We start from the raw sequence: 23,170 nt of genomic DNA on the forward strand, positions 1-23,170 counted from the left end.
GGAGTCGCCAGCCACTTCTTTTCACCTGACAGTGAGGAGTTTCACCAGGGGGACGTAGCACATGGGAGGATCATACTATTCCTCCCAGTTCTCCCTCCCCCTTGAACAGGCGCCCTGACTGAACAGAGGAGGCGCTAGTGCAGTGACCAGGACACATACCCACATCCGGCTTCCCACCCGCAGACATGGCCAAATGTGTCTGTAGGAATGCCTGACCAAGCCGGAGGCAACATGGGGATTCGAACCGGTGATCCCCGTGTTGGTAGACAACGGAATAGGCCGCTACGCTACCCGGACGCTATGTTTGCAACTCATTTAACTGTAAATAAACAGTCTGTCCTCTGCTGCCTTCACATCCTGAGTGTAAAGATTTGTAGTAACCCGGTAAATTGTTGTGGAAATGTGCCCCTGACCTTGGCAAACATCATTAAAAGTCAAATAAAGCTAGAGCAGTGCACTCAGTAACTGAGTGCACTGCTCTACAGGCACTCTACTGAGTGCACCCCACTGAGGGCACTCCAGGTGTACATATCTCCCCTTCTCTGGTGTTACCTGGTTTTGCATTTTGCACGGCTATAATTCCTTAAATTCTTTATTCCCTCGCCTATAAAATGTAGATATTTATAGATGCCATTGGATATTCTATCTTGTCGTTTCATGGGTAATATCTTATCTGTTTTTTTTATTTCGCCCCCCTTTTCCCCCCTTTTTGACTGATTGCCCCACTCTTCCGAGGCGTCCCGGCTGTTGCTCCGCCCCCTCTGCCGACCCGGGGAGGGCTGCAGACTACCACATGCCTCCTCCGATACCTGCGGAGTCGCCAGCCGCCTCTTTTCACCTGACAGTGAGGAGTTTTGCCAGGGGCACATAGCGCATGGGAGGATCACACTATTCCCCCCAGTTACCCCCCCCCCCCCGAATAGGTGCCCCGACCGACCAGAGGAGGTGCTAGTGCAGCAACCAGGACACACACCCACATCCGGCTTCCCACCCGCAGACACAGCCAAATATGTCTGTAGGGACGCCCGACCAAATTGGAGGTAATGGGGATTCAAACCGCCGATCCCCGTGTTTGGTAGGCAATGGAATAGACTGCTACGCTACCCGGACGCCCCCTTATTTGTTTTTTTTTGTTTTTTTAAAAGTTTTTTTAATGTCAGCATCAGCCAAGTAGCATTCCCTAGAGAATATGCAAACATACTGCATACTGACCTCTGTCCTGTGATGTCCTGTGATGTCCTGTAATGTGCGGATCTCTCCTGAACAGAGGGGGACGGACAGGGACAGACTGGTCTGATGGAGGCCAGAAAGTGAAAAGGGGAGGCGTTGCTGCTAGCAGGGAGGCAACAGATGGAGAGAGAGGGAGAGAGATGAAGACCCGCAGGGTGGCTGCGAGGGGCTTGGCCGTGGCGTGATGGCAGCACAGTTTGAATAGTGCGACTGCTAAACCTGGTTTCAGTACATTAACCCCCGTCCGTGCGTCACTATTTCACATTTGAGCAGAGGTAAATTCCACCACCGTCTGAATCCATTTAGAGCGACGTCAGCGATTTGACGCACAACCTCAATAGCTGATGTGTTGTGTCATCACCCGGCTGTCGTAGTGTTACACATTAAGCATATGGCGGCAAACCTCACTGTTGGGTTCCACATGTCCGCGGGTGCGTGAAGTCAATAGATGGGGAGGGTCTGATTTAGTTTGACTGACAAGAAGGGGGGGCGGTCCAGTGCCTGTGTGTTACGGTGTGCGTCAGAAGTTGGCAGACCGAGTGTGCCGGGGCCCCTTTTTAGCCCCCTAACACCCGGAGGTTTGATGATGTGTGCTGTCCCTGTGGGAATTAACCCCTGCTTTTGTTTTTCCATTGTAAGCCGGTGTGGCTCGTTAGTTTCACAGCAGCGTCGCATCACGGCGTTGCTGCATGTGCGCACTCTGGCGTGCGTGCACATGCATTTGCATGCCCTCACACAGTCGGTGCTGCTTTCAAGCGGGCTGTCAGTGTTTGTGTGTGTGTCTGTGTGTGTGTGTGAGGGGGGTTGGTGCCTGGCAGATGTCCGCACCCACGCAGCTCCCACATCACATTTTTCGTGCCTCACACGGCAACTCGTGTGTGTAGATCTGCTTTTACAAAAGCCCGCTCGTCGCAGGCTTTTTTTCGTGCTTGTCACGTTGCGGGGCGCACGCCTGGCGCAGCCCCGTTTGTTAATTGCTCGCAAACGGGAAATGAAGCTGATCCAATTTACCTGGATTTGACCTTTGGGACTCTGTTCCCACCTCTGCACATGACAGCAGCAACATGCACACACCAACGCTGCTCTTCCTGTCCCCCGTTGTTCATCGAAGACGCCCACTTTCTCCTCTAGGAGAGCTTCGGCAGGGTGATGCCTCCCACCGCTGCCGTGCCAGTTTCCCAGCTCTCTCGTTGAGCGTACTGGAATGGATATGAGGGAAGTCAAGCCGGGGTTTTTGGTGTCTGGACATTATATTTTCATGTATTCCCTTCCACGCCCGTTATCCCTCCTTTTGTTTTCATCGTTCTCCTAGGAAGGATGGAAGCCGTTTTAGGTAAGTGCCGCTCTGGGGCGGCTCAGTTCAGTTCTCCTCCACTGGAGCTGTCACTTTCACTAAAGCCCTGAACACCTACGCCAGCTTTCCCACCGCCAGACCTCCATGTTGTCAGCAGAGCCCAGCTCAGCCTGCTCCTTCAGGTGAAATACTAACTTGCATCTCTCTCCCTCTCTCCCCCCCCCTCTCCTGCCACTCCTCCAGATTTTAATTACAACACAGATGGATACGAGGGGGACGGGGCGGAGGACGGCAAGTCCCAGGACGGTTCGGAGACCATGCCCTTCATAGACGAATCCCCCACCATGTCCCCTCAGTTGTGCGCTCCCCGCGGGCCCGACGGCGAGGCCATCTCCCCCACACCTCCAGAGGGCTTGCTGGCTGGGGTAAGAGAGGTCCCCCACACATACACACACACACACACACACACAAAGATACAAAATACAGATACAGTGCGAAGTGTACAGGAATCGTCAGCACCCGGGGAAAATAACAGTGAAGCACATCCATCTTGGTATGCATGCATCTTTGCACATGCACAAACATGCATGCATGCGTGCACACACATATATAAAAATACAGTGCATGTGTACAGAAGTACAGCAACTCACACATCTATCTTTGTGTTCTTATTGGATTCCTTTCGTCCCATTTCTGCTTCAACGGGCTGCATAGAAAGGGGGGGGGTTAATGTGACAGATGGGCGAGAGAGAGCAGAAGACGTGCGTATGGATTCACAGGGCAGACCCCTCTCTGTCGACTCAGCTGCCAGACCTCATTCCTAAGACGGTAACTGGATCACAACTGCTCTGAGGTCGACCTGTGTCTCTCGTAGCTGTTTGGTGATGACATCACTACAGGCGGTGGAGACGTTTCGGGCTGGTTTCTGTTACGCTGTCCGTTTTGGCGATACGTCCGGATTCAGTAAGGCCCCGAGTGAAACAAATCTCTTATCAACTCCGTTCCTGTCACAACGCTGGTCATAAAATGAACAGTACAGAACAGCCGTGCAGCATGCCTAGTATAGGCTCCTTTGTTTACTAGCCGTCATATCAGATGGGCAAAGCGCCCCATGGTGTAGGTGTATTTCATAAAGATAAACAAAATTACATTCAAATACAGTACTTGCGGGGCGCCCTGGTGGCTCACCTGGTAGAGCACGTACCACATAAGGCTGAGTCCTTACTGCAGCGGCCTGGGTTTGAATCTGGCCTGGGCCCTTTGCTGCATGTCATCCCCTGCCTTTCCTGTCTCTGTCTCTGTCTCTGTCTCTCTCTCTCTCTCTCTCTCGACTGTCGCTGCTGAATAAAGGCGGAAAATGCCAAAAAAACAAAAAATCTTTAAAAAAAAATAACAATACTTGCAACTCGGTAACAAGGAAAGGAGGAAGTACTAGTTCCCCGCTCAAACGCTCCATTGTGATCGCTGCATCACATCAGATCGAAAGTGTTGGGCATTGGGCATAATGGATGAGATCGAGCAATTCCTGTGGCGAGTGCAGCCAGCCCATCTTCAGCTAACATGAAATGATGCTATGCTAGCTAGTCTACCCAGCCATCTTCAGCTAACATGAAACGATGCTATTCTAGCTAGTCTACCCAGCCATCCTCGGTTAACATGAAATGATGCTGTGCTAGCTAGCCTACCCAGCCAAGTCAGTGATGCCTTTCATTCACGTTCACTGAATGATATGTGGTGTTTGCATTTTTCTTCCTCTGTACGTTACATGAATTTTGTACCGGCAGCACTACCAGTACAACACAACAGTATGATTCTGTTGTGGGTGTTCAGTTGAAAGAATGTTAGTGATTGCCAATGCCAAATGAAAAAAAAAGTTTTAAAGTTTAAAGGGAGAAGTTTTCCTAGCCTCAACCTGTGCTCTGTGCACTATTTACCTATAAGATTTAGTTAAGGGGGGGGGGTGCAGTGGTTAGCATGGTCGCCTCACAGCAAGAAGGTCCTGGGTTCGAGCCCCGGGGTAGTCCAACCTTGGGGGGTCGTCCCGGGTTGTCCTCTGTGTGGAGTTTGCATGTTCTCCCCGTGTCTGCGTGGGTTTCCTACATGGGCTCCGGTTTCCTCCCACAGTCCAAAGACATGTAGGTCAGGTGAATCGGGGGGTGTCTCCTCGCCTGCCACCCAATGACTGCTGAGATAGGCTCCAGCATCCCCGCGACCCTGAGAGCAGGATAAGCAGGTCGGATGATGGATTTAGGTAAGGGATCAGACAGGAGATGGGTTCAGTAAATGGATTCGATACTTGATCCGGATCCCATTGAATGCTTTCTGACCCCAGCCCTCATGACAGTCCTTGCTCTTTCTGCTGATGGTTGTTGGTTCCTGTCATTGGCAGGGCAGAACTTGTCCCTCTGTAATTACCCACTATACAGTTGTGTTGCTTACAACACATTGCGGCGTGCCTCATTCACAGCACTCGGAAATAGCCGTTCTACAGAGATGGCATCTTAATAGATCTGCCCAGAATGTTGATTCAAGGAATTGAGGATAGGTAGGGGGTACATTGCGACTGGGGTGGTTTAATTTGTCTGTAGATCGGAGCCACACTGGGGCGACCTTCCTCATGTTAGGAGTTCAGAGATAAAACGGTGCTTTTGTCATCTCTAACGGATGTACTCGTGTGTTGTTGTGTGACTGTACCGTGTGTGTGTCCCTCTGTTGTACTAAATGAAACGCACTTCATAGTAAAATATGATCCGGTGGGTTCTGCGTTCGGATATTTTTGATTTTTTTTTTGATTTTGAAGTATTTTATTGATCCCCGTGGGGAACTTCCTCTCTGCATTTAACCCATCCTAGCTGTGTCGTTAGGAGCAGAGGGCAGCCGCCGTGCAGCACCCAGGGACCAATGCCAGTTCGTCTTGCCATACCTCGGTCAGGGGCACAGATGGGAGTACTAACCCTAACATGCATGTCTTTTTGATGGTGGGGGAAACTGGAGTGCCCGGAGAAAACCCACCGCAGACATGGAGAGAACATGCAAACTCCACATACAGGATGACAGATAGTACTCCTTTGTAATATGAAGATAGGTCACCTTCAGTCAGAATCAGGTTTATTGGCCACGTAATTTTGCGCACACATAGAATTTGACTCCGGTTTCGTGACTCTCTTGAGTGTACTTCTCATAGAATAACTACACAACAATCTTCAGATATGTACACAAAATGGTGCTGTGGGAAATCTGTGCTCCTGTTCCTCGTATTTAAAGTAATTTGTAGTAGCGGTACAAGGTTTAAGTTAGACTGAAAGAGACAACAGTGGTGTTGTGGAGTGTACCGCTGTATTGTGCTCCTCTATAGTAAAACTGCAGTGTCTTTGCAGGGAGAGGATGTGGGTCCAACACATTAGTCAGCACTGGTGGGAATGTGGAGCCCTGCAAACCTTCACCGATGCAGACCGGATGCTGAGCTTTGCAAAGGCAGACCTTTTATTACATGTGAGAATGACTTCATGTCTTCTGTGTCCGCAGCGGGGGGTGAAAAATGCCAAAATATCACAGCGTTCACTTTTTGTATAGGGGGCGTGCCTCAGAGAGTACTTCAATGTGTCATTGGTAATAATAATAAACCATCCATCATTCAAGCATATATATATATATATATATATATATATATATATATATATATATATATATATATATATATATATGGTAACACTTCAGTATGGGGAACATAAAAAACTTAATTACTAGTGAATTAGTAATGATCAAGATGTCACTTTAGTATGGGGAACATATTCTAAGTAACAAAAACTTAATTTAGAGTAATTTAACACTATGAACACTTGTAGTTTTGTGTTTTGTTATGTAAGAACAGAGCATATTCATTAAGTGTTAGTAAGGGAGAATAACTCTTCTTGTGGTACTACCACCTTATACAGTCCATACTAAGCAAAGCATATTGAGATGGTGCTACTAATAAGCAATAATTCTGAGGTTATAGAGGGAAAACTCATAGTTCATGGCTTACTGGTTGTATAATAAGGCCATGCAGAATAAGGCATTAATGAGTACGTAATAATGACCAATTAAGAGCCAATATGTTGCTAATGTGCATGCTAATAAGCACCTAATTAATGGTGACTACGTTCCCCATACTCAAGTGTTACCATATATATATATATGGCAGCAAGGTGGCGCAGTGGTTAGCGCGGTCGCCTCACAGCAAGAAGGTCCTGGGTTCGAGCCCCGGGGTAGTCCAACCTTGGTGGGTCGTCCCGTGTCGTCCTCTGTGTGGAGTTTTCATGTTCTCCCCATGCCGTACTAAATTGTCCCCAGGTATGAATGGGTGTGTGTGTGTGTGGGGGGGGGGTGGGCCCTGTGATGGTCTGGCAGCCTGTCCAGGGTGTCTCCCCGCCTGCCGCCCAATGACTGCTGGGATAGGCTCCAGCATCCCTGCGACCCTGAAAGCAGGATAAGCAGTGCAGATAATGGATGGATGGCTATATGTATGTGTGTGTGTGTGTGTGTGTGTACACTTAGGTATGTGTGCGTGCGTGCTCTATATCAGCAGATCTGTGCCCTGAGAGTCAAACGTTAAAACAACCATCACCTATGATACAGCACAGCAACGTAGACTAGAGCAGGATCACTTCCTGGCAGACGAGGAACAGATCTGTCATGTCTCACTATGCCGGCTGCCCTCTACTGCAGAGGTACTGCAGTATTCTTCAGGGTGTGCGGCTCCAGGCAGTGGTGTGTATTGTCGTGGTTAGGCGATGTGTAGCCAGTGTTCCAGGTGGCTGGTGGAGTCTAGACGATTCAGAGCTCTGATCCTGATCATGGTGTGCGCTCAGTGTGAGTGTCTGGCCTGCGGACTTCTTGGTTATGCAGCCTGGTGTGACGGCTACCCGAGGCCACATTGAAATGACACGTGTAAGCAAGGCCTTTGTGACTCTGCATGTGTGTTGTGTGTTTCGCTGCGTGACTTGGTATTTGTCAGTGTGTTGTTGTGTGACTCTGCATGTGTGTTGTGTGTTTCGCTGCGTGACTTGGTATTTGTCAGTGTGTTGCTGTGTGACTCTGCAAGTTTTTCTTTGTGTGTTGCTTTGTGGCTCTTGTCTGTCTTTGTGTGTTGTTGTGTGACTCTGTGTCTCTGTGTGTTGCTGCGACTGTGTGTGTATGTGTGTATTCCTGCTGTGTGACATTGTGTGTTGCTGTGTGACTGTTTAAGGTATTTGTATTTGTGTGTTGCTGTGCGGTTGTGTGTCTCTGTATTCCTGCTGTCTGACTCTGTGTGTGTGTGTTGCTGTGTTAATGTCTTTGTGTGTTGTGTGACTATTTGTGTCGCTGTGCGACTTTGTGTGTGTTTCTTTGTGTCTTCCTGGTGTGTGACTCAGTATGTGTGTTTATGTGTTGCTGTCACTCCTCATGCGTGTCCTTGTGTGTTCCTGTGTGACTTTGAATGTACGCCCTTGTGTGTTGCAGTGTGAATCTGCGCTGTGTTTGTATTTGTGTTGCTGTGTATGGCTGTATGTGTGTCTGTGTATACCTGCTATGTGACTCTGTATGTGTGTTGATGTGAGTTTGTGTGTGTCTATTTCTGCTTTGTGACTCTTTATGTTTGTCTTTTTGGGTGGTTGTGTGAGTCAGTATACGTGTCTTTGTGTGTTGTTGTGTGATTCACTGTGTGTCTTTGTGTGTCTGTACAATATTTGTTTCTGTGTTGCTGTGTGACTGTATGTGTGCCTTTGTGTGTTGCTGTTTAACTGTCTGTCTCTGTGTATTCCTGCTGTGTTTGTGTGTTGTTGTCGCTCTTTCTGCGTGTCCTTGTGTGCTCCTGTGACTTTGAATGTACGTCCCTGTGTGTTGCTGTGTGAATCTGTACAGTTTGTGTGTCTTTGTGTGTTGCTGTGTATCGCTGGGCAATATGGACAAAATTAAATATCACGATACATTTTTTTGGGGGGGATTTCCCCTCCCCTTTTTCTCCCCAATTGTATCCGGCCAGTTACCCCACTCTTCCGAGCCGTCCCGGTTGTTGCTCCACCCCCCTCTGCCGATCCGGGGGTGGGGGGGAGGGGGGAGGGGGGGGGCTGCAGACTACCACATGCCTCCTCCGATACATGTGGAGCTCTGGTCTGACCCGTCCGTCCTGCACAGACCAGAGCTCATGGCCCCAACGTGCAGTGTAAAACAATAAGGTGGGCATAAAATTAGGACTTCGAGCACACAGTTACACATATTAACACACACACACACACACACACAAGTCTGAATATGCGTTCACTTCGTGTCCTGCGCACACTTCCAGTGATCAAGTCCCGATTTTATCCCCATTGGAAACAGCTGCTGTCAAATAATGAACAAAGTTCAAGTTTATTGTCAAGTGTATTTCAATGCCATGAAATTCTTGTGCGCCGGCTGTCTCTGCCATAACACAAAGGACACAAGGACAAACGACACACCATCCCAAAAAAAAAAAGACCTACTTAGACTACATACACAGAATCAATACGTTATATACACGATATAGCAAAGTGCACGATAACACAACAATGAAGGTGCATGTGGCTGCGGCAGCTGTTCGGCAACCGGACCGCCTGTGGAAAGAAACTCCTACTGACACAGCTGGCGTGTGGTTTGATGCTTCGGTAGCGTTTTTACACGGAAGGAGCGAGGACAGAACACGAGCGGGGCGGCTGGGGGGGTCCTTAATGATGTTTTGGGCTTTTGCGGCGAGTGGTGTAAATATTCTGAAGTTGTGGTCGTTCCACGCCTGTGATGTTTGCTGCTGTCTTTACAGACCTCTGAAGCAGTCTGCAGTCCCGAGCAGTCAGGCTGCCAGACCACGCTGCGGTGCAGCCCGTCAAGACACTCTGCCTCGCTACCGTGATAAAGGTTCGCGAGAGTTTTGGTACTCATACCAAAACTCTCGAGACGCCCCAGAAAACACAGCACTAAACACAACCCCAGTTGTGCTCTTCTAGTTCTCACACGTCACTGAAGTCATCCAGGAACGGAACTGGTTGCAATTTTCTGCTGTATTTCAAAAAACCCCCTGCACCTTTCACGGGTCTCTCCCCGCGTGTAGAAGATACAGATCTGACTCCATCTAGTGGTGGAACCCTGTAAGAACAAAAATATCTGGCGGTCTGAAGAGTAACTGCACATTTCAGTGTGTATTTTGAGCAAAAGAAATCTTAAATTTAAAACTTGATTTCAATTAAAGACAGCAGTGCTTGATGAAAGCTACATATTTTTGTGCAAATATGAAAACCTTCACAGTTTCCATCATAAACGTACCAACGCTGAGCTCCTGCTGGATATTCATATGACAATATGAGGGGGGGAGGAGACCCCCCCCCTTCTCCACAATTGTACCCGGCCAGTTACCCCACTCTTCTGAGCTGTCCCGGTCGCTGCTCCACCCCCTCTGCTGATCCGCGGAGGGCTGCAGACTACCACGTGTCTCCTCCCATACATGTGGAGTCGACAGCCGCTTCTTTTCACCTGACAGTGAGGAGTTTCGCCAGGGGGACGTAGCGTGTGAGAGGATCACGCTATTCCCCCCAGTTCCTCCTCACCCCGAGCGACCAGAGGCACTAGTGCAGCGTTCCAGGACACATACCCACATCCGGCTTCCTACCTGCAGACACGGCCAATTGTGGCTGTAGGGACGCCCGACCAAGTCTTAGGTAACACGGGGATTTGAACCGGATATCCCCGTGTTGGTATGCAACTGAATAGACCGCTACACTACCTGGACGCCGCCCCCCCCCCCCCAAAGAACCCAGTTAAATTGTCACATTTATAAAAGATGAAATGGGCTTATTTTTCTGTTTAAAACCTGCAGGACATTCACCCACCTTAAAAATCCAAGTGAGGGGTAGTTTGATGACCAATAAGGGCAATTTCATAGTCCAGACACGACGTACAGTACATAGATGGATGTCCAAAATCATGTTAAAGAGGACCTCAGTGGACTTCCACATACAATAGGACGTCCACACAATGCACAGATGGGCATACAGATGTGTTTGTATGTTTTTTGCCGAGAAGCATACCCTGTGTCAGACAAAATATGTCCCACAAAAACTGTGGTGAAGGTAGACTAGTACACACAGGTATGCTTGGACTATGAGAGGTGAAGGACTGGGTCTTATGAGAGCGCCTTAATGCCCTACACACTAGGGCTGTATGATATGACCAAAATCTCATATCACGATGTAGGTCATTCATATCACAGTAACGCTTCATATCGCAATAACGATACATATCACGATGTAGGTCATTCATATCACGATTACGATACATGTCACGATGTAGGTCATTCATATCACAATAACGATACATATCACGATGTAGGTCATTCATATCACGATTACGATACATGTCACGATGTAGGTCATTCATATCACGATAACGATACATATCACGATGTAGGTCATTCATATCACGGTAACTATACATATCACGATGTAGGTCATTCATATCGCAATAACGATACATATCATGATGTAGGTCATTCATATCACGATTACGATACATATCACGATGTAGGTCATTCATATTACAATAAATATCACGATGTAGGTCATTCATATCACGATTGCGATATGTCACGATGTAGGTCATTCATATCACGATAACGATACATATCATGATGTAGGTCATTCATATCACGATTACAATACATATCACGATGTAGGTCATTCATATTGCGATAACGATACATATGGTGTAGGTCATTCATATCACGATTACGATACATGTCACGATGTAGGTCATTCATATCACGATAACGATACATATCATGATGTAGGTCATTCATATCACGATTACAATACATATTACGATGTAGGTCATTCATATCGCGATAACGATACATATCATGATGTAGGTCATTCATATCACGATAACGATACATATCACAATGTAGGTCATTCATATCACGATAACAATACATATCACGATGTAGGTCATTCATATCACGATAACGATACATATCACGATGTAGGTCATTCATATCACGATTACAATACATATCACGATGTAGCACGTTTCTGTAAAATCGGTGGTTCTTTGACATGTGTTGTGCCGCAGGTAAAAGCCTCTTGCGACGTCTGAGGCGGGGGTTTGTTTTGAGCACTCGACTGCACTTTTGCGGCTCTCATCTCTAGACTCTCTCCGTACTGTTCGACATGAGTCTTACGTAGGTGGTAAAAGAGGCTAGTGGTGTTTGAGTCCGTTGTGGGGACCGGCGCGCGGCACATTTTGCAAAGTACGGTTTTCTGGTCCGTGGCGGACTTTTCATACCCGAACCACGTCTGCACGATAGAAGTAGCCCCTCTTTTAGGTACAAGCTCCTCGCTTCGTCCTGGCTGGTCGGAGTCCTGTTCGGAATTACCCCGTTCTGCGTTACGTTCACCGTCCTCCGTCTTTGTTTGTATTGCCCTCATGCAAATGTCCCACCTGCGTCCGTGCTGCGCTGCCAAGAGCGGAAAGGGTCGTCCAAATGACGAAAAATATTGCCGTAAAAAGTGTGATTCGCGACACAACGCAATAAAGGACAGCGCTTAACACGAAACGATAGACGTTTCCTGTCGTCACACGGTCGTCATATCGCACTACACAATGTGCAGAACAGATTTTGTGAAGAAAGAAAACGAGAGTCTCGTTGCCACGTAACCCTTTCCTTGATAGCCGTCAGTGTTATCACGTCTGTGTTTTGGAGTGAAAGTGTGCTGTGTGAGTGGCTGGCTGCGTGTTTTGATGGAGGATACTGGACTGAGCGGGACGTCTGCGGAAACTTGTGGTCTGGAATCTCCTTTTGGTCAATAAAGGTCATTCCACCCCACCACCCCACTGCCTTGTTAAATGGTCTTTTCCGCTGAGCTGGCGCTCCCCTTCTCCTCCCTACACGAGGAATCCAACACCAACTGGCTTCCACCGGGTCACTAACCTGGAAACACACACACAGCACAGGGAGTGTGTATGTGGGCTCGCGTTCGGCTTTGTCTGTGTGTGTATTTTTGTGTGCAAATGTGCACCAAGAGATTCATCTTCAAGTGGTTCTTAGTATCTGATGCACTGCTTTGTTAAACCCCCATGACCTTTGGGATCTTTTTTGTTTATTTTCAAAAAGAGACATTGTCCATGTAAAGATGTCAGTGGCCTATCGTGCTGCACGTGTTACTGCTGGACAATGATGATTTATTAATTGTCATCATCGAAGTTGTTGTGACATTCTCTGGGGCTATTTCTTAATCTCTTGTGGCGCCGCTCTGGCATTACGTTTTTGCGGTCAGGGGAGTATCATGAAGATCTTGGGTCTCTGCTTTTTGCCATAATTGTTTCTGGTAACTTGTAACTGAGCTCCTGTTACACTCGCTGCAAATTATCCTGGATACGAGCATCTCCTGAGAATGCCCGACGTATAAATGATTGTAGCCATTATTACCAACCCGATGCAACCTGTGTGTGTGTCGAATACACAAAGTAAGCAGGGTTAACATTATATAGGCTAGCAGGTTAATAGTAAGCAGGGTTAACATTATGTAGGCTAGCAGGTTAATAGTAAGCAGGGTTAACATTATGTAGGCTAGCAGGTTAATAGTAAGCAGGGTTAACATTATATAGGCTAGCAGGTTAATAGTAAGCAGGGTTCACATTATGTAGGCTAGCAGGTTACTAGTAAGCAGGGTTAACATTATGTAGGCTAGCAGGTTACTAGTAAGCAGGGTTAACATTATGTAGCTAGCAGGTTGATAGTAAGCAGGGTTAACATTATGTAGGCTAGCAGGTTGATAGTAAGCAGGGTTAACATTATGTAGCTAGCAGGTTACTAGTAAGCAGGGTTAACATTATATAGGCTAGCAGGTTGATAGTAAGCAGGGTTAACATTATGTAGGCTAGCAGGTTGATAGTAAGCAGGGTTAACAGTATATAGGCTAGCAGGTTACTAGTAAGCAGGGTTAACATTATGTAGGCTAGCAGGTTGATAGTAAGCAGGGTTAACATTATGTAGGCTAGCAGGTTGATAGTAAGCAGGGTTCACATTATGTAGGCTAGCAGGTTACTAGTAAGCAGGGTTAACATTATGTAGGCTAGCAGGTTGATAGTAAGCAGGGTTCACATTATGTAGGCTAGCAGGTTACTAGTAAGCAGGGTTAACATTATGTAGGCTAGCAGGTTGATAGTAAGCAGGGTTAACATTATGTAGGCTAGCAGGTTGATAGTAAGCAGGGTTAACATTATGTAGGCTAGCAGGTTGATAGTAAGCAGGGTTAACATTATGTAGCCTAGCAGGTTGATAGTAAGCAGGGTTAACATTATGTAGGCTAGCAGGTTGATAGTAAGCAGGGTTAACAGTATGTAGGCTAGCAGGTTACTAGTAAGCAGGGTTAATATTATATAGGCTAGCAGGTTGATAAGCAGGGTTCACATTATGTAGGCTAGCAGGTTACTAGCCTCAAAACCTCGCTTCGATTTAAATAGTAGGTTATCTGCATGGTGGTGGACATTAATTAGGCTGAAGTCTCAAGGCAAAAAACTCAAAACCACTGAGAGAGAGAGACAGACACAGAGAGAAACAGAAAGTGAGACAGAGAGACAGACAGAGTGAGAGAGTGAGAGACTTGACAGAGAAAGAGAGAGAGACAGACAGACAAAGAGAGATGGAGAGAGAGTAAGTGAGCATCGCTGTCTTTCATCTAAAGGTCAGGTGGGGTGAGGAGTGAGGTGAAAGGTCATAGTGTGGTAAAATCGCACACATTAATAAATCCACTGATGCGCGCACACACACACACACCCACACCCACACACACACACACACACTTTGTGCTGAAACTTGCTATGTCACCCATTTTTAAATTTCAGATTTCACAGTGGCGCTGTCTGTCGGTGGTTCAGACGGCTCTGCAGTCATACCTGTGATTACAAATGAATGGGCCACAGCGGCGCTTCAGCACTGAGCTCGGACAGAGACGGAGCAGAGAGAGAGAGAGAGAGAGAGAGAGAGAGAGACATCACGAGGTGGAGAGAAGTGAAGCAAACTGACTGTCAGTTCACTCTTTCACTGAAGTGGAGGGAAAGAAAGAAGAAGCGTAAACTAGCCACTGAGGAAGTGGCTGGGAATGGTGTGTGTGTGTGTGTGTGTGTGTGTGTGTGTGTGTGTGTGTGTGTGTGTTGTAAGGCTGTTTCTGCTAAAGGGAGGGGCGGATGTAAAGGAGGGGAAAAGGGGAGGAGGAGGAGGAGGAGGAGGGCAGACCTCATCGACTGACGCGGAACAGTTACACACACACACACATGCACACACACACACACACACACCAGGAAGTCCAGTGGAGGAAGGGGGTGGGGTAATGTAGGCGGGGTCCTCTCTCTCCCTTCGTGTCCAGACGGCTTCAGAGCGAGGGGAAGCCACTGATGTGTCAAGACGGGGCCCGAAAGAAGGCAGACGCCGAGAGAAAGGAGAGGGAGCAAATAAAGGGGGGGGCGGGGGGGGGGGGAAACGATGGAGGAAGACGAGGAGGAGGTGCTGTGCTACTTGGACAGGGTGCTGGAGGAGGAGGAGGAGGTGGTGTTTGATTATGAAGATGGGGAGCTGGAGCCCATCACTCCGCTGCACAGACAGTTCAAGGTGAGACAGGCGGCAGCTGGACCTCGGGGAGGGAGCGGGACCAGCCGCCAACACGGTGTGTGTGTGTGTGTGTGTGTCTGTGTGTGTGTGTGTGTGTGTGTGTGTGTGTGTGTGTGTCTGTTTAACCCAGGGGTTGATGGGAAACATGCACACACACAAAACACACCACTCTGGCACTTTGGCGAGGCCTGACTGTTTGGCTAAATATAGCCTAGTGGAAAGTCTTATTGCTGTCTTCGCTTGATGTGGCGTCAGCGTGTGTGCAGCGTCACTGTGTGCGCGTGTGTGTGCGTGTGTGTGTGTGAGTGTGTGCGTGAGTGTGTGCGTGAGTGGGCATGTGTGCACGTTGTTTGGACAGCGATCATTGTCTTAATGGCTTCAAGAGGAGAAAACTTCTACTCCAACAGGGCGAAAGAAAGTCCCCCCCCCCCCCGTTCATGTGTGTGTGTGTGTGAGTGAGTCTGTGTGTGTGTGTTTGTGTGTTTTCCTGGAAGACTTAAAGCCGGGCCAGTTCTGTTTGTTCCTGTTGGCGCTGTTATCGGCTCGTTTATGAGTCACAACGCTTGGTCTTGAACCTCAGTGTGCGCGCCGGCGTTTGTGTCCCCGGCAGCGCGGCACGTTGCGGGCTGCCGCCGAAAAGCCGCTCACTTCCACGTATCTCCCTCATCCTGCCCTCTTGCCACACACAGAAGCCCTTTTGTATAACGGGTTGGGGGGGGTGGTGGGGGTGGTGGGGGGGGGGGGGTGTATTCCCACGTCGAGAGAAAATAGTTTTCTCCGTTTCCCGTTTCTTCTCAGCCTGCCGCGACAAGTTTGACAGCGGTGGTGTAAGCGCAACACAACTCCAAACAACCAAAACACCGCCACCCTTCCATCGACAAGTACTTTCTGTTCTCTGAAGTGTGTGCGTTTGACAGCCTCCCTCTTTTTTTTTCCAGCGGTTGTGGCGAGGATGCGAGGGGGGGGGGGTTTCAGCCGTAGCGCTCGCAGATCCGACCCGGAGCAGCGGGAATAAGCACCGCGGCCCTTTCCAGAACACGTCAAATTAGACTTCTTTCTTAACCTCGAAACTCTCGTTTGCTTTTTTTTTGTCGCTAAATATAAGTGTGAGCCACTCCGTTGGCAAAACCAACAAGTGGTCCGTGAGATTCGGGGCCGTGTGAGTCAGTTGTGTCGCAGGAACACCGACACGACTTGCTGAGAGGGCGTTCAGACTGTAGAAGTCTTACCACAGCCCGGAACCGAGGCTGCTGGGTAAATACGATGGGATGTTGGACGATATGGAAAATCCATCCCTCCCTCCATTAGTCAAGCCACTTATCCCAATCGGGGTCATATTGTATTTCCTTTTTTTGGGGGGGAGGGAAACCCCCCCTCCCTTTTCTCCCCAATCGTACTTGGTCGCTGCTCCACCCCCTCTGCCAATCCGGGGAGGGCTGCAGACTACCACACGCCCCCTCCGATACATGTGGAGTCGCCAGCCGCTTCTTTTCACCTGGCAGTGAGGAGTTTCACCGGGGGGGGACGTAGCGCGTGGGAGGATCATGCTATTCTCCCCAGTTCTCCCCCCCCCGAACACGTGCCCCAACCGACCAGAGGAGGCGCTAGTGCAGCGACCTGGACACATACCCACATCTGGCTTCCCACCCGCAGACACGGACAGTTTTGTCTGTAGGGACGCCCGACCAAGCCGGAGGTAACACGGGGATTCGAACCACCGATCCTTGTGTTGCTAGGCAACGGAATAGACCGCCCGGACACCCTATCATATTGTATTTTACCTGCTATTGATATGTATATCAAGATATCTGCTACATATAACACCATGTCTGCTAATCCCACCGAGCTTCATCATATTGACCCGTTTGGTAATGCAAAGTACAGTATCGAACCAGAACCAGTTTTCAGATAATACTCCCTCAAATAGTTCAGACCCCGTTTTGGGGGAGAAATTTGATCTCGAGAGGACCATCCGAATTGCATCCCGATACGACACCGCTGAAAGAGGTCACATGATAGTATCGACTTATTGCCCAGCTCTGATGTTGTTCTGGTATCTTCCTGATGTGATATATACATGAAATCAGGTTCTGTTTGATACACCTACAGAGGACGTTTTTACTGGACCTTCAGCACCGCAGGCTCACACGCCAAGTGCTGTGAGTTCAGGTGGGCTGCTCAACTTGGTTTTGGCTACTCTGCAGTGATCACCCCAAAAAAAAACAAACAACAACATTGATTTCAAATTTATAAATACTGCCGCCACCTGTCACAGTCGTTGGGCTGCCCACGGTAGTAGTACTTCATGTTACTGGTAGTAACGGAGTACTTCAGTGGTAGTGTACTTTAGTGAATGTGACAGGTGAGATTCATCAGAGAACATTTGAATGGCTTTTAATTATGTCACAGTTTCCCGGAGCATGGGCGGCGCGGTGGTTAGCGCGGTGGCCTCACAGCAAGGCAGTCCAGGAGTTCGAACCTCGGGGATGTCCAACCTTGGGGGTCGTCCCGGGTCGTCCTCTGTGTGGCGTTTGCATGTTCTCCCCGAGTCTGCGTGGGTTTCCTCCGGGTGCTCCGGTTTCCTCCCACAGTCCAAAGACACGTAGGTCAGGTGAATCGACTGCACTAAATTGTCCCTAGGTGTGTGCGTGTGTGTTTGTGTGTGGTGGTGGGTGGGGGGTGGGGGGGGCTGTGCGATGGCCTGGTGGCCTGTCCAGGGTGTCTCCCCGCCTGTCACCCAATGGCTGCTGGGATAAGCTCCAGCATCCCCGCGACCCTGAGAGCAGGATAAGCGGTTTGGATAATAGATAGATGGATGGATGGATCTCGGAGCATCTTTGCAGTTACCGGGACGGCAGAGGTTTTGTGTGCGCATGGTTTCTAAATACAAAATGAGATTTCAGACTCTTTTACATATGAATACTTTCTGACTCCGATCTGCAGCAGCGTATTAAATCAGCGTTCCCTAATCCTGCTCCCGATAAAACCCGACTGATAAGCTCGTAGGTAGAAGTGACTTGACTGATGTAAAGTTCATTCGTGTACACCTGCCGTTCTCAGGCGTCGGTGGCGTGAGTTAGCGAATAGGCTGGATGAACGAGGTCAGCGCTCTTTCTGTCTGTTGTCACACGGCGCTCGCTGGCTTATATCACGTTTAAGGATCTGCCTCTGGTTAATTATTAATCTCCATCCCCGCAGAGCTGCCCTTTAGCCTCCTTTAAGCACACACGCTGCCACCTCGCACAACAGAAACGCCGTCTGTTGACTGCGCTTTCGACCGCAGCTCCCAACACGCCGGTCCGACGTCAGTGCTGCCCACACCTATTGTGCGGATGGTGTCACTTTTGGTTTGCCGGGTGTGGATTCTGCACGACTGCCTGTCTGTCTTGCTTATGTTGTCTTCTGTGAGACGGGTCAGCAGATGACAAGTTCTGTGTAATCATTTCAAAGGCGAGCTGCAAAACGCCACCGTGCAGGTGAGCGCCACTTGCTGTCAGGCAGCAGCAGCTTTATGGAGGTCATCCCGAACTCGGGTGTCACCTCTGCAACGGCGAACGCACAATGAGTCATACCGGAGGTGTGGCTGATGCCAGGCTGAACAATATGTCGTTTCAGCGTCAACGGGTAATGTTCACGTTGTGTTGCGTCGCACAAATAATATCGTTTTGTCTGATTTAGTGAGTTTGTGGACGACCGCCTTATTTCCCCTTTCTGAAGCCCCCCGAATCGCTGCTCGAGTGAACAGGCACCCCGACCGACCAGAGGAGGCGCTAGTGCAGTGACCAGGACACATACCCACATCCGGCTTCCCACCCGCAGACACAGCCAATTGTGTCTGTAGGGACGACCAACCAAGCCGGAGGTAACAAGGGGATTCGAACCGGCGATCCCCGTGTTGGTAGTCAACGGAATAGACCGCCATGCCACCTGGATGCCCCTTTATTCTTATTCTTTAACGTCGTAACTGTTATAATGTACAACTGTTCCTCAAACTCGACACTCTTAGCCTTTAGCACGCCCACGTGGACCCACTCCCCTGATCCACTGCTGCTTGTGGCACCATTTTTAGTCCAGACCTTTTGATTTTTATTGTTATTTTTTTGTGAACTGCTGTTTTGAATGATTTAGAATGAGCAACATCTTAATTTAGTCTTCCTCTCTAGTCTATAAACTGTTCGTCATGACGAGGGCGGCGACTTTTCCTGCAGCTGGTGTCAAAATAAACCGGCTGCGTCTTTCTTGGCACCACTGCAGAGACTTTCCATAGAGGAAGCAAAGCATTGAGATGGTTTTTAGATACGAGAGGATTCCCAACAAATAGCTGCTGCTCGTCTGCTCGTGTGTGTGTGCGTGTGTGCGTGTGGTGATCTCAGTGGATGTTTACCTATTGTGGTAGCTAATTAAAGCTACCATTCGGGAAGTTTTGCATGGTAGCAAATATACTTTGTGATACTTTCCACAATTTTAATACTTCCATTATATACTTTCTACAGCTGGCGTGTGAGAAGATAGCTTATCCAAATCGGTAACTTTTTCGGGGGGATCCCCCTTCCCTTTTTCCCCCCAATTGTACCATTCCAATTACCCCACTCTTCCAAGCCGTCCCGGTCATTACTCCACTTCCTCTGCTGAGCCGGGGAGGGCTGCAGACTACCACATGCCACCTCCGGTACATGTGGAGTCGCCAGCCGCTTCTTTTCACCTGACAGTGACGAGGGGGACATGGCGCATGGGAGGATCACGCTATTCCCCCCAGTCCCCTCGCCCCCTGCACATGTGCCCCGACCGACCAGAGGAGGCGCCAGTGCAGCGACCAGGACACATACTCACAACCGGCTTCCAAACATCCAAATGAAAAACATGTCAGGCAGCATCCAGTCTGAATAAGATGCCAGTTATGACAGAGCTGGGCCATCCATCCATCCATTATCCAAACCGCTTATCCTGGTGGCCTGTCCAGGGTGTCTCCCCGCCTGCCGCCCAATGACTGCCGGGATAGGCTTCAGCATCCCCGTGACCCTGGCCAAGGGTAAGCGGAAGAGCTTGGCCATTTTTAACTAAGATCCAGATCCAGCCGTACTTCTTGGTTTAGTGCCGTAGCAGCACTTCTGGATCGCTGGGATTTGGGGGGTGATCAAATACAAAAGCAATGATCAGTAACACCACTGGAGCAAGTAGTTCAAACAAAAAGTAGACACTAAAAAGACAATCTTCAGGGCTCTCGCTTTAACCAGTGTCAAATAGAAACGAATTCAAAATGGGGGGTGAAAAATGGCCTTTTGCTTCATGTGGAGTGTAGAGAATACCTCCTCTATATTTACACATAGACTGCACTTCCTGTATGTACATCAACTGCTCTGTGTGTCGTTGGGTGGTTGTGTAGTTGGGTAAAATGAAAGCGGCCACTGACAGCACAGCCCATTCAGGTCTCTTAGTATCAGTTAAAGGATCGGGGGCAGATATTTTGAATCGCTCTTACAGGGTTCCCTCCGGATGGGTAATGGGTAAAAAGACATTTTAAGAACGGGGGGCCAACACAAGAAGATCTCTGTCTCATCTCGGGTCATCAGTGATTCCCGATGCGTTACACAATTCTCGTATTGTAACTGGGCTTGGATCATGTCAGCCTTACCGTTATTGCCCTGTAGGGGCTGTTTTCATTCCCTGCCACCCTCAGAGAATTGTTTATCTGCTGAATAGACATTTTGCAGACACATGACCTAGTGAGGCCACAGTCCTTACTAAGAAAGCTAAGTGCACACACACACACACACACACACACACACACACACACACACACACACACACACACACACACACACTGCAGTATTTCTAATTTCAGTGTCGAACGTGTGCTCTGTCTTGCAGGGAGACATCGAGAAGGGACTGGAGATGAAGAAGTTGGTGCTGTCTGGCTTCCTTGCCAGTGAAGAAATCTACATCAACCAGCTGGAAGCCTTGCTACTGGTGAGACACGGACACACGCATGTACTTAGGTGCACAGAGACCGTTGCTCTCTGAGGTGGTGCGGGCCCGTTAAGGTGGACCAGAGCCAGCGGCGGTGGTTTGCAGTCAACGCCGCAAACTGGACTACCGTCAGCCATTTCCCGTAGCTATAGCTTGAGCTACCCTGAACTGAACACACTATCTAGGTTACTCATGCTCACACACTACGTCATTTCCTGTCTCTGCCCAGCCGCACTCTGCAGCCTCTATGAAGCAGAGCCTGGCCACCGTCTACGCTGTGCATCCTGTAGTCCGTCATTTCATTATTCCACTCACCGGTGCTGAGCCTTGCATCTAGACATGTAGATGTGTGTAAAATGTCGAATAGTTCAGCCAACACCACTCGCACCATGGTGCATTCACTGGTTAATGGCTCAGACAAACATAATCTTAGACACTGCCTTGTTAATGATGCAAGACTTTGGCAACACCAAATTTACTGGTACTTCCTCAAAGTTAAGGCGTATGTGCGGATGAGGGCGCAAGTGTGCGTGTGTGTGTTGTTTCCTCACAGCTGGTTTGGAGACACACACTGCACTCGTTTCCTGTTAATGAATGGTGTCTTTGAAGACTTGGGCAGCGACACTCTGGCCAGACACTTTCAGGAGTGTGCATGCACACACACACACACACACACACACACACACACACACACACACACACACACACACACACACACACACAAGATCATGGCATAATCGATTCTTTGCCATGCCCTCTGGGAGATGCATTACTTTTAGATCCGCTGCCGTTAAGCAGGAATAACTTCAGTGTCATCACAGTAGATCAGTGTCAGTCAGTAGATCGGTAACCCTTTAGTATGGGGAACGTAGTCACCATTAATTAGGTGCTTATTAGCATGCAAATTAGCAACATATTGGCTCTTAATTGGTCATTATTACGTACTCATTAATGCCTTATTCTGCATGGCCTTATTATACAACCAGTAAGCCATGAACTATGAGTTTTCCCTCTATAACCTCAGAATTATTGTTTATTAGTAGTACCATCTCAATATGCTTTGCTTAGTATGGCCTTTATAAGGTGGTAGTACCACAAGAAGAGTTATTCTCCCTTACTAACACTTAATGAATATGCTCTGTTCTTACATAACAAAACTACAAGTGTTCATAGTGTTAAATTACTGTAAATTAAGTTTTTGTTACTTAGAATATGTTCCCCATACTAAAGTGACATCCTGATCATTACTAATTCACTAGTAATTACGTTTTTTTATGTTCCCCATACTAAAGTGTTACCAGTAGATCTCTATAGGTATGTGCTCCCCTCCTCTCTGTTCCGCTCCTCTCGTCTCCCCTCCCATGCTGCCCCGTTCCGTCATGCTGTGGTGCTCCTATATCCAGTGGATATAGCCACCGGGGACGACTGCAGCGCTAGACCCACCGAACTCCAGATCATCTCCACAGCTCCAGCTCTTCCTCTGCCGCGTTCATTCCACCCCCAGATAGATTTCACTATGACCCGATAAGCTCTTCGAAAATGCAGTTTTCAACCCGGTCCAAAGTTGTACAGCTCAACCTCACTGTATCAGAACGAACCACTGTAGTTTGACTAAAATACTCAAGCCATTGCTGCATGTGTGTGTGTGTGTAATGTGTCTTTCTGCCCCCCCCCTCCAGCCCATGCGGCCCCTCAAAGCCACGGCCACCACCTCCCAGCCCGTGCTGACCATCCAACAGGTTGAGACCATCTTCTACAAGATCCAGGACATCTTTGAGATCCACAAGGAGTTCTACGATGCCATCTCCCCCAACATCCAGCACTGGGACGAGAAGGTCACCGTGGGGCATCTCTTCCAGAAACTGGTACGGAAACCGGCAGCTCGGGCTTTTTTCTATTTTTTGCCTTGTTTGGTCCTTTGTGAGTCTCCTTTCCGACCCCCACCGTCTCCCACTGGGTGCAGCGTCAAGTCGCTGTCTGACTCATGCAAGTTTTTATACTCACTGATCACTCAAAGTGTGTGTGAGTGTGTCCCTGTTTTT

The 23,170-nt window shown here is 48.6% G+C and overlaps 1 protein-coding gene across 2 annotated transcripts in view; it reads left to right on the top strand.

Moving 5' to 3' along the window:
- Window positions 1-23,170, top strand: part of abr (ABR activator of RhoGEF and GTPase) — a 198,397-nt gene that overhangs the window by 53,830 nt on the left and 121,397 nt on the right. The window contains exons 2-4 of one of the 2 annotated variants that reach the window (XM_056284764.1): window positions 2,768-2,949; window positions 21,030-21,128; window positions 22,808-22,993. In XM_056284764.1, coding sequence (XP_056140739.1) covers window positions 2,768-2,949; window positions 21,030-21,128; window positions 22,808-22,993 — 467 coding nt within the window. Of the gene's footprint in view, window positions 1-2,767; window positions 2,950-15,032; window positions 15,162-21,029; window positions 21,129-22,807; window positions 22,994-23,170 lie in introns of those variants that run through there. The other variant, XM_056284765.1, reaches the window with a different exon arrangement.

Source organism: Lampris incognitus, chromosome 8 (assembly GCF_029633865.1).
Source record: "Lampris incognitus isolate fLamInc1 chromosome 8, fLamInc1.hap2, whole genome shotgun sequence".
In the NCBI taxonomy this organism is placed as follows: Eukaryota; Metazoa; Chordata; class Actinopteri; order Lampriformes; family Lampridae; genus Lampris; species Lampris incognitus.